The sequence below is a fragment of the Podarcis muralis genome, chromosome 1, assembly GCF_964188315.1.
Source record: "Podarcis muralis chromosome 1, rPodMur119.hap1.1, whole genome shotgun sequence".
NCBI classification, from domain to species: domain Eukaryota; kingdom Metazoa; phylum Chordata; class Lepidosauria; order Squamata; family Lacertidae; genus Podarcis; species Podarcis muralis.
The window spans coordinates 127,432,019-127,444,306 of record NC_135655.1 but is presented as its reverse complement, the minus strand read 5'-3'; the positions used below and the strand labels follow the sequence as shown (position 1 = coordinate 127,444,306).

Sequence of the window (12,288 nt, the reverse complement as noted above, 5' to 3'; positions counted from 1 at the left end):
AACAGCAAGAGGGATCGCTGCGTAGTGAAAGCAGCAATCCCTCTTGCTGTTCTGGCTTCTGGGATAGCTGTGCAGCCTGCATTCGCTCCATAAGACGCACACACATTTCCCCTTACTTTTTAGGAGGAGAAAAGTGAGTCTTATAGAGCAAAAAATACGGTATATGTGGGCGTGTATTACAGAGAGAGAGAGAGAGAGAGAGAGAGAGAGAGAGAGAGGGAGGGAGAGAGAATATTAAGTATAAATGAAATCAAAAGGATCTGGGGCATTTCTATCTACAGCCATATGTATACACGATAAGAAACAAGAATTGGTCACTGTTTCTTTTTGTGTGCATTTTGACTTTGCAAAGAAACACCATGAACCTAACACTGCCTTGTTTTCTCTACACTCACATGTGTACAGTGGTACCTCAGGTTACATACGCTTCAGGCTACATATGCGTTTCAGGTTACAGACTCCACTAACCCAGAAGTAGTGCTTCAGGTTAAGAACTTTGCTTCAGGATGAGAACAGAAATTGTGCTCTGGTGGTGCGGCAGCAGCAGGAGGCCCCATTAGCTAAAGTGGTGCTTCAGGTTAAGAACAGTTTCAGGTTAAGTACGGACCTCCGGAACGAATTAAGTATTTAACCCGAGGTACCACTGTATATGCATGTGTGTAGCAAGTGTGTGGCAAATGGTTTCAAGCATAGGACAAAATGGACTTTAGGTCATAAAAAGCTTGTGGTACAGTAAATCTGTTAGGCTCTGCCACCAAGAATCTTCTGTTGCTTTGGCTGCAACCGACTTCACAGCCTGAGCCTATTTTAGAAATTTCCATAACAAGCAGATGTCTCACCATGTTCAAAAGTTCTTCAAGCAGTTCCCGTGACGGCTGACCCATAGATTTTAGGACCTCAAATATATGGGCATAACCGATTCGCTCCTTAAACACCTCCTGAGGGGGTAAAATTAACATTGCATATAAGCAGCGTACTGTTCGCAAAGATATGGACATTTCTTTAAGCTGAAGATCATCCTACCAAACAATACAAATTACAAGGTAACTGTATGCTCCCCCCCCCAAAAAAAAACTGGAGCAAAACAGGCCACAATATCTAGGTAGCAGCCCCCAGTATGAAAACCAAGAGCAATGATTTGATGTTCCACAATCCTCAAATAAAATTCAGCCCACATAGTGAACCAACAACCTTCTCCTCCGTGAAATGTACGATTGCACAAGTGGTTCTATTGACTGCTAAATGCTGGCTAAGGCTGGGCCTACAGGTGCGGCAGAAAAAGGCAGGAATTTGAACTGAATCCCATGTGACTACAAGTGAGCAACGCTACAGGGGTACCTCAGGTTACATACGCTTCAGGTTACAGACTCCGCTCACCAAGAAATAGTGCTTCAGGTTAAGAGCTTTGCTTCAGGATGAGAACAGAAATCGTACTCTGGCGGCGTGGCAGCAGCAGGAGGCCCCATTAGCTAAAGTGGTGCTTCAGGTTAAAAACGGTTTCAGGTTAAGTACAGACCTCCGGAACGAATTAAGTACTTAACCCGAGGTACCACTGTACTTCGAAAAGCACGTGAAGACAACAGAAATCCCTGCAAAGACAACACTCCAATATTGGGGAGAAATATTCTAACCATGCCCCCTTTTGCCTCTGCAATGGTGTTTCAACTGTATAGAGTTTTTAAGGTTGGGGGGGGGCATTTAAAAAAGGTCAATTCTGTATCCAGGGCAGCTGTTTACCAGCTCCATCTGGTACGTAGGCTGAGACCCTATCTGCCTGCAGACTGTCTCGCCAGAGTGGTACATGCTCTAGTTATCTCCCGCTTGGACTACTGCAATGCGCTCTACGTGGGGCTACCTTTGAAGGTGACCCGGAAACTACAACTAATCCAGAATGCGGCAGCTAGACTGGTGACTGGGAGCGGCCGCCGAGACCATATAACACCGGTCTTGAAAGACCTACATTGGCTCCCAGTACGTTTCCGAGCACAATTCAAAGTGTTGGTGCTGACCTTTAAAGCCCTAAACAGCCTCGGTCCAGTATATCTGAAGGAGCGTCTCTCCCCCATCGTTCTGCCCGGACACTGAGGTCCAGCTCCAAGGGCCTTCTGGCGGTTCCCTCACTGCGAGAGGCCAAGTTACAGGGAACCAGGCAGAGGGCCTTCTTGGTAGTGGCACCCGCCCTGTGGAACGCCCTCCCACCAGATGTCAAAGAGATAAACCGCTACCTGACATTTATTTTATTTTATTTATTTTATTAATTTTAGCATACAAAAATTTTAAGACATACCACACAAATTATTATACATATATCCTTATTTGTACTTCCTTCAGCATCTCTGATAGCCTTCCGTCTTCATTATTTCTCCTGCAATTCTTAACTTAATATTGCCTTTCCATTTTCTAACAAATCATTTCTTCCTTTCCATTTTTACAATATTTCTTAAATTACTCCTCACAGAACTTCTTGTAGTCCTACAAACGTAATTTGATCATCGCAAATACTTTTCAGAACAACTACCTGCCATTTAGATTAGAAGACATCTGAAGGCAGCCCTGTTCAGGGAAGTTTTTAATGTGTGACGTCTTAGTTTATTTTTGGTCTTTGTGGAAGCCGCCCAGAGTGGCTGGGGAAACCCAGCCAGATGGGTGGGGTACAAATAATATATTATTATTATTATTATTATTATTATTGGGGCGGCAACTGCTCCGAGGAAAAAGCCAATGCAATTCTGGGCTGCATCAATAGGAGTATAGCATCTAGATCAAGGGAAGTAATAGTGCCACTGTATTCTGCTCTGGTCAGACCTCACCTGGAGTACTGTGTCCAGTTCTGGGCACCACAGTTCAAGAAGGACACTGACAAACTGGAACGTGTCCAGAGGAGGGCAACCAAAATGGTCAAAGGCCTGGAAACGATGCCTTATGAGGAACGGCTAAGGGAGCTGGGCATGTTTAGCCTGGAGAAGAGGAGGTTAAGGGGTGATATGATAGCCATGTTCAAATACCGTATTTTTCGCACCATAGGACGCACTTTTTCCCTCCTAAAAAGCAAGGGAAAATGTGTGTGCGTCCTATGGAGCGAATGCAGGCTTTCGCTGAAGCCTGGAGAGTGAGAGACCCCTCTCGCTCTCCAGGCTTCAGGAAGCTATCCGCTAGCAGTGGGAGACCCAGCTCTCCCACCGCTAGCGGAGCGCTGCATTAATCCCGAAGCTTGGGGCGTGCGGAGCTCAGTGCGCCCCAAGCTTCTGGGTGCCGGCAAGGTCTCCGCTAGCCCTGGGAGAGCCCCGCGACGTCGTGCGGCTCTCCCAGGGCTAGCGGACCACTGCGCTAATCCCGAAGCTTGGGGCGTGCGGAGCTCAGCGCGCCCCAAGCTTCTGGGCGCCGGCAAGGTCTCCGCTAGCCGTCTAGCGGAGACCTTGCCGGCACCCAGAAGCTTGGGGCGCACTGAGCTCCGCACGCCCCAAGCTTCGGGATTAGCGCTCCGCTAGCCGTGTCTAGGCTGCGGATAGCAGCCTGCTTCCCGGAGCGTCGGGCGCCCTGAAAGCAGAGCTCCCGGCGCTTCAGGAACACATCCACAGCGTGGGGACCCTTGCAGGAGTTCCCCGCAAGGCTCCCCACGCTGCGGATAGCAGCCTGCCGCCCGGCGGGTGGGGCGCCCTGAAGCAGAGCGCCCCTCGCGCCAGGCATACACCCGCAGCTTGGGGAGCCCTGCAGCAGTTCCCCGCAAGGCTCCCCAAGCTGCGGATAGCAGCCTGCTTCCCGGAGCGTTGGGCGCCCTGAAAGCAGAGCTCCCAGCGCTTCGGGAACACATCCGCAGCGTGGGGACCCTTGCAGGAGTTCCCCGCAAGGCTCCCCACGCTGCAGATAGCAGCCTGCCGCCCGGCGGGTGGAGCGCCCTGAAGCAGAGCGCCCCTCGCGCCAGGCATACACCCGCAGCTTGGGGAGCCCTGCAGCAGTTCCCCGCAAGGCTTCCCAAGCTGCGGATAGCAGCCTGCTTCCCGGAGCGTCAGGCGCCCTGAAAGCAGAGCGCCCGGCGCTTCGGGAACACATCCGCTGCGTGGAGAGCCTTGCAGGAGTTCCCCGCAAGGCTCCCCACGCTGCGGATAGCAGCCTGCCGCCCGGCGCGAGGGGCGCCCTGAAGCAGAGCGCCTCTCACGCCAGGCATACATCCGCAGCGTGGGGAGCCCTGCAGCAGTTCCCCGCAAGGCTCCCCAAGCTGCGGATAGCAGCCTGCCGCCCGGCGGGTGGGGCGCCCTGAAGCAGAGCGCCCCTCACGCCAGGCATACACCCGCAGCTTGGGGAGCCCTGCAGCAGTTCCCCGCAAGGCTCCCCAAGCTGCGGATAGCAGCCTGCTTCCCGGAGCGTCAGGCGCCCTGAAAGCAGAGCGCCCGGCGCTTCGGGAACACATCCGCTGCGTGGAGAGCCTTGCAGGAGTTCCCCGCAAGGCTCCCCACGCTGCGGATAGCAGCCTGCCGCCCGGCGCGGAGGGCGCCCTGAAGCAGAGCGCCTCTCACGCCAGGCATACATCCGCAGCGTGGGGAGCCCTGCAGCAGTTCCCCGCAAGGCTCCCCAAGCTGCGGATAGCAGCCTGCCGCCCGGCGGGTGGGGCGCCCTGAAGCAGAGCACCCTGCGCGCTAGGCAGACATCAGCCAGCCCCACAAGCTCGGGGGACAGCAGGGAGGCGCAGCGCCACTATCCCGCTGTTCCTCGACCTGGTTCGGTTTCCCTGACCTGCTTTTGGGGGGGAAATAAAGGGGGAAAAAATTTCCTTTATTTCCCCCCCAAAAAACTAGGTGCGTCCTATGGTCCGGTGCGTCCAATCGTGCGAAAAATACGGTATATAAAAGGATGTCGTATAGAGGAGGGAGAAAGGTTGTTTTCTGCTGCTCCAGAGAAGCGGACACAGAGCAATGGATCCAAACTACAAGAAAGAAGATTCCACCTAAACATTAGGAAGAACTTCCTGACAGTAAGAGCTGTTTGACAGTGGAATTTGCTGCCAAGGAGTGTGGTGGAGTCTCCTTCTTTGGAGGTCTTTAAGCAGAGGCTTGACAACCATATGTCAGGAGTGCTCTGATGGTGTTTCCTGCTTGGCAGGGGGTTGGACTCGATGGCCCTTGTGGTCTCTTCCAACTCTATGATTCTAAGTTTTGCTTACCTTAGCAGCGGGAGATTTGTGCATCACTGCAGTAAGGGCTCGAATGGCTGATACCGCCAAGCAGTCTAGCTGTCCCTGAAATACCTACAAGCCGCAAAAAGACACAAGGCGTTACGGACAGTCGAGTCAACCACTGGCACCTTGGAGGCCAACAGGCCACCCCGTTCTTTCGTGTTAGCGTGAACAAACAATTTCATTCGCATGCTTCCCAATCATCTCCCCTGCCCCCCCCAAAACCCTCAAAGGCATGGATTTTATGACACCACAACCTACAAGAGAGAGGACGCGAGAGAAGGGTAGGCAGATATCTCAAGAGAAAGGAGGAGGAGGAAAGAAGGATTCTCACATACCCAGGAAGATGCTTGGACTGACATTTTCTCCATGCTTTTAATGGACAATCTCAAGAGGGAGGAACTAACAAAGATAGCCTATGCATATCTAGCCAGCATCCCAGCCATGCGGGTAATCAATAGTTAGTCTCAGCCCATGCTCCAGCACATGAAATCTGCTTAAACAGATTCTTAATTGCGCCTGCATAGTTTCACGTTTCGATAATTTGTTAGCCCCATAGCGCTTTCCATGCAAGGGGCATCACTAGTCTCTCGTCTTGAAAGAGTCACAATGCTTTTTTGTTCTGTCAAATGGGGGGGGGGGGGGCATTTTTTTCTGTTTGAGAAACTAGAAATATTTTGTCACCCAAATCCGCTTGTGAATCTGCACAGTAAGACTGTGTGTATAAACGGCATTTCATCTGGAGCGCACAAAAACAAACAGGAGTTTTTAAAAATAAACAAATAAACAAAGGTTGTTAGCTGAATTAGCTCTTAGGCAGTGATCACCATGCTGACTTATTAGCAGATTAATTTAGACAGAATCGGGGTCCAGGCAAGTGCATTGTTTTCACCTGTTTCGGTCGTTCTGCACAAGAACCTATTTGTTATCAAAGCTCCTACCATTTCTAAAGAAGTCATGAGGTAAGATCTGGCATTTTGCATTCTCTCATGATGGAAAACATTTTAAAAAATTAAGCCACCAATTGCTCCCCACCTCCCAAATTCAGTCTGTCCATTGTACCGTGAACAATGATTGGTTTTATTTTCATTTCATTTCATTATTATTTTTTGCAACAGAATCAAGACATCACATCCAATCACAAAGGTTTGACAAAACCCCAAAAGCCCAAATACACCACAGCGCTTAGGAAGATGAGTGGACGAGGGTGGGGGAAGAAGAGAAAGAAAGAAAGAAAGAAAGAAAGAAAGAAAGAAAGAAAGAAAGAACTAAAATAAAACGAAATCACCAAGTTGGTAGTTTTGAAACTGGAGTTCTATTCCTGGACTTCACCTTCCTCCGTTTAAAAAATAAAACGCGACAAATATTGTACGTATCAAATGCTTTGACATTTTTGTTGGCCTAATTACGGCACCACCTTAATATGGATTTTGGAATGCTTAAGCCTTGAAGCGCCTTTAAACCTAGCTTGTGTTTTTCGGTTAGTTAAGACAAACTAAATCTTAGGGACAAGGAAGGTGTTTCAGAGGTGAAGTACAGGAAAGGTCTCGTTCCACCGATTGCCACTGCGCCTCAGCTCCAACTCAAAGATACCTGTTCCTGATTCATTTCTGTCAGTAATTTGTTGGCAAGGTCTTTCTCAGTCTTGTCTGCCACCTGACTGTTAGCATTTAAAAACAGCTGTTAAAAACGGGAGATAAGAATAAATGGGAACAGGCGTGTTAAACAGTCAATCTGTAGGCCGGAGACAATAAAGGCTGGAGCAAACATCTCACTAACCAGCAAGTTAACACAATGGCTGTAACAAATAAAGGGTCCCTTTTTTCCAGAAGGAAATAACTAGGATTGGGGGATATTTTTCCTCCTTTCCAAATGTCGTCTCAAGAAATGCAAAATGTGGAAATAGGAAACTGTCACTGTCCACTGAAACATAGAGGAGAATGGCAAGATCTGGCAATTATGGTTTGTACTAAACTGGTTCACTCTTAACCAGAATTTGCAAGTGCACTTTGAACCGTATTTTCAAATCCTAGTCTAGAGGGGAACCAGGTTACTTGGTTACCTTATTTCCTTGGGGTGTAATAAGGTAAAAGGTAAGGGACCCCAGGACGCTTAAGTTCAGTGAGAGGAAATTATGGGGTGCGGCGCTCATCTCGCTTTCAGATCAAGGGAGCCAGTGTTTGTCCACAGACAGCTTTCCGGGTCATGTGGCCAGCAGGACTAAATCGCTTCATCAACACCGTGATGGAAACCACAGGGCACAGAAATGCTGTTCACCTTCCTGCCGCAGCAGTACCTATTTATCTACTTGCACTGGTGTGCTTTCGAACTGCTAGGTTGGCAGGAGCTGGGACTGAGCAACAGGAGCTCACCCCGTCACACGAATTCGAACCGCCGACCTTTTGATCTGCAAGCCCAAGAGGCTCAGTGGTTTAGACCACAGCACCACCCACATCCCTCATACCTTGGGGTGTATGGGGTAGTGACTCTGTGGTGGGGGGCATGTTGTGCTCCTTCTGTGGAAGTTTTTCCAGCTTTGGTCCCCACCCTGCACTCAGCTCTCACCTGTGGTTTCTAGAAGCTGTCAGCACATGACAGCAGCCGCACCCAGGAAACGGCTTCAACCAGCCAGCTAAACCAAGTGAAGGCAGCCGATGGGTCTAGAAGGTGGGCTACTCAACCTGGGAAGGGAGCCCACTGAGGAGAAGGAAAACTCGGATCCTAAACCTCAGCTGCCTTGCGGGATATCTTCGGGAAAAGGAAAGGCTAAGGCTCCAGGGGTCAGCAAACTTTTTCAGCAGGGGGCCGGTCCACTGTCCCTCAGACCTTGTGGTGGGCTGGACTATATTTTGGAAAAAAATATGAACGAATTCCTATGCCCCACAAATAACCCAGAGATGCATTTTAAATAAAAGCACACATTCTACTCATGTAAAAACACCAGGCAGGCCCACATCAGTGAGGCCGAAAGGTGGGTCTTATCTGGGCATCCCAGGACCTCCATATACGCTGCCCAGGCTTGCACCCCAAGAAAGTCACTTTGGTGCTGCTAACGGTGTGGTTTGACTTCACCCCTGCACGTGCAAACTCCATTGTCTCTTGAGGCAGACGGATATCAACAAGTAGTTATTTCCTTATGCTTATTTCATTTATACAGTGGCACCTCGGGTTACATACGCTTCAGGTTACAGACTCCGCTAACCCAGAAATATTACCTCGGGTTAAGAACTTTGCTTCAGGATGAGAACAGAAATCGTGCTCTGGCGGCGCAGAAGCAGCAGGAGGCCCCATTAGCTAAAGTGGTGCTTCAGGTTAAGAACAGTTTCAGGTTAAGAACGGACCTCCGGAACGAATTAAGTAGGTAAGCAGAGGTACCACTGTATTCCGCTTTTCCTCGAAGCTGCTCAAGCATCACACTGACTCTCTAGTTAAGGCCAGGGTGGGGGGCCAGGGGGAGGATGGAAGGATGGAGAACATCTGTACCCGATATGCGAAGGCTTGAGGGAGAGGGAACACTTTTATCCTGATGGTGTGATCCCACTCTCTTAAATCACAACTGAAATCTGGAGAGTTAGGTCTTCCCTAGCCAAGCTGGGACATGGACACCTCCCCAATTCTATCCTCACAACGACCCAGCTAGCCCTGGGGATTATTTAACTGAATTTTTGATTTTTGAATTTTATTGTTATTCATGTTTTTATACTGTATTTTATGCTGCTTTTATAATTAAGTGTTTTAAAGTGTTTTAAATTTGTTGTTAGCCGCCCTGAGCCTGGTTTTTGAACCGGGAAGGGCGGGGTATAAATAAAATATTATTATTATTACTCCAAACCACGCCTTGGGACCATTATAAGGGTCTGCTTCTTCAAGCGCAAGAGGCTTTCCCTCTGCATATGTGAGGGAAAAACATACCTAACATAATTTATGGAAGTACAAGGAAAAAGAACATTATGAAGTAACCTACGTGAGTTCAACATGACCAAAAAAAGGGGAGGGGGAGCCCAAAACTAGCACAAAACACACAAATGTTTAATTATTTAATTATTATTTTAATCATTTCCCTGCCCCTATGTTTTTAGCTGTTCTTATTTTATCAGTAAGCTGCCTTGAAACCCTGCCCAGGGAAAAAGCCAGAGTATAAATGTAAGAACAGTAATTAATAATAATAACAATGATGATGATGTTAGCCATTATAGATTGTTCAAGTTGCCCAACACATACCCACACATGCCGTGCCCATCGCTCAAACACCCATGAATGCCCAACATAACCCTAAAAAATGCTCTCAAGGATGGGGGGCACTATTCAGAATGTAATCCAACGCGCTGCGTGGGGATGTATCATGATCGCCGGAAGAAATATCAACAACCTCAGATATGCAGATGACACAACCTTGATGGCAGAAAGTGAGGAGGAATTAAAGAACCTTTTAATGAGGGTGAAAGAGGTGAGCGCAAAATATGGTCTGAAGCTCAACATCAAAAAAACAAAGATCATGGCCACTGGTCCCATCTCCTCCTGGCAAATAGAAGGGGAAGAAATGGAGGCAGTGAGAGATTTTATTTTCTTGGGCTCCATGATCACTGCAGATGGTGACAGCAGTCACGAAATTAAAAGACGCCTGCTCCTTGGGAGAAAGGCGATGGCAAATCTAGACAACATCTTAAAAAGTAGAGACATCACCTTACCAACAAAGGTCCGTATAGTTAAAGCCATGGTTTTCCCAGTAGTGATGTATGGAAGTGAGAGCTGGACCATAAAGAAGGCTGATCGCCGAAGAATTGATGCTTTTGAATTATGGTGCTGGAGGAGACTCTTGAGAGTCCCATGGACTGCAAGAAGATCAAACGCATCCATTCTTAAGGAAATCAGACCTGAGTGCTCACTGGAAGGACAGATCGTGAAGTTGAGGCTCCAATACTTTGGCCACCTCATGAGAAGAGAAGACTCCCTGGAAAAGACCCTGATGTTGGGAAAGATGGAGGGCACAAGGAGAAGGGGACGACAGAGGATGAGATGGTTGGATAGTGTTCTCGAAGCTACAAACATGAGCCTGACCAAACTGCGGGAGGCGGTGGAAGACAGGAGTGCCTGGCGTGCTCTGGTCCATGGGGTCACGAAGAGTCGGACACGACTAAACGACTAAACAACAACAACAATTATTATTATTTATTATTTATACCCTGCCCATCTGGCTGAGTTTCCCCTGCAACTCTGGGCGGCTTCCAATCAAGTGTTAAAAACAGTACAACATTAAATATTTAAAACTTCCCTGAACAGGGCTGCCTTCAGATGTCTTCTAAAAATAAGATAGCTGCTTATTTCCTTCACATCTGAAGGGAGGGTGTTCCACAGGGTGGGTGCCACTACTGAGAAGGCCCTTGGCGCTGGATCTCAGTGTCCAGGCTGAACGATGGGGGTGGAGACTCCTTGGATCGGAAACTTCCACAGAGTCAGATCACTGGTCCATCAAACACAGTACAGTGGTACCTCGGGTTACATAAGCTTCAGGTTACAGACTCCGCTAACCCAGAAATATTACCTCGGGTTAAGAACTTTGCTTCAGGATAAGAGCAGAAATTGTGCTCCGGCGGCGCGGCGGCAGCAGGAGACTCCATTAGCTAAAGTGGTGCTTCAGGTTACGAACCGTTTCAGGTTAAGAACAGACCTCCAGAACGAATTAAGTTCTTAAACCGAGGTACCACTGTAGTGGCTAGAAATGTGTGCTGCAGTTTATCAGCTCAGCCAAATTGGATGAGCTGGGAAACCTAGAGGGACCTGGGATGGCCTTATAGGGTTCCCATACGTCCAGATTCAAACGACGAAATTAATTTATGGTGGAAATTCAAAAAATCGGCAAAACGTCCAGGTTTTTGCCAAGAGAACCAGGAGGTTTGTGTTTGAATATCACTTTTTTGAAAGCGAATTGAAAAATCGGCAAAATGTCCAGGTTTTTGCCAAGAGAACCAGGAGGTGTGTGTTTGAATATCACTTTTTAGCCTTTGGGGGGCGAATCCCCTGGGGGGAAAAACTCAACAACTTTGACGTTCATTCCCCAAAAGAAAAGCTCACAACCTTTGGGGAGATTTCTCCCCTAAAAAACGCTCAACAACATTTTACTTCTTGAAACACGGCAACCCTACCTTACAGAACTACTGCCTGATACGAAGTAAATACACAGCCTTGCCCCCCCAAAAAACCCAAACATCCTCTGTTCTGTGCATCATAGCACATGCTGGAAACCTATCCACAAGAAGGACGCTGCTGACTTCCATGATGTTTTCCATGCTGCCTGTCCCCCCAAGAAGAAGAAGAAGTTTGGATTTGATATCCCGCTTTATCACCACCCAAAGGAGTCTCAAAGTGGCTAACATTCTCCTTTCCCTTCCTCTCCCACAACAAACACTCTGTGAGGTGAGTGGGGCTGAGAGACTTCAAAGTAGTGTGACTGGCCCAAGGTCACCCAGCAGCTGCATGTGGAGGAGCAGGGAAGCGAACCCGGTTCACCAGATTACGAGTCTACCGCTCTTAACCACTAGGGAGGGGGACAGGGCAAGTACTGCAGCTACATAATGTGCTTCGGTGATAAACAGCACAGAAAGGAAACATAGCCATGACCTGAGCTAATTGATGGGATTAAACAACCCAACCTTAAGATTCCCTCTGCACGTAAGACCAACACTGACATCTCAGGAATTAACAACTACTGGATCATTGATTTTGCAAGGCTATTAGGCATTCAGCATGGAACTATATTGAATGTTGTTTGACAGTCCACACACCGGGACTAGTATCACAATCCTATCCAGGTTTACTCAGAAGTAAGTCCCACTGATTTCAAAAGAGCATAGTAAATATCTTGTTGGCAAGATGCAATTCCACACACTAAGGTATTGCATAGGCATAAAAGGTGGCGTTCTTCAATAATTTGCAGACTAGGATCCAGCGTTTGGGAAACGTTCTCTCTCTCTCTCACCTTCCCCTCTCCAGAGTGAATCCTCCCTTCCATGTTTGTTAGCCATGCTTCAGAGTGCTAGACATGTACAGTGGTACCTCGGGTTACATACGCTTCAGGTTACAGACTCCGCTAACCCAGAAATAGTACCTCAGGTTAAGAA

At 48.3% G+C, this 12,288-nt stretch overlaps 1 protein-coding gene across 6 annotated transcripts in view; it reads right to left on the bottom strand.

Moving 5' to 3' along the window:
• Positions 1 to 12,288, bottom strand: part of NBEAL1 (neurobeachin like 1) — a 139,613-nt gene that overhangs the window by 77,503 nt on the left and 49,822 nt on the right. For 5 of the 6 annotated variants that reach the window (XR_013390553.1, XR_013390554.1, XM_077918182.1 and 2 more), the window contains exons 11-13: positions 6,764 to 6,850; positions 5,159 to 5,242; positions 840 to 938 (exon numbers count right to left, since the gene is read on the bottom strand). Coding sequence is in view for 3 of the 6 variants with exons in the window: in XM_077918182.1 (XP_077774308.1) it covers positions 840 to 938; positions 5,159 to 5,242; positions 6,764 to 6,850 (270 nt within the window). In the remaining 3 variants the exon portion in view is untranslated. The remainder of the gene's footprint in view (positions 1 to 839; positions 939 to 5,158; positions 5,243 to 6,763; positions 6,851 to 12,288) is intronic. The other variant, XR_013390555.1, reaches the window with a different exon arrangement.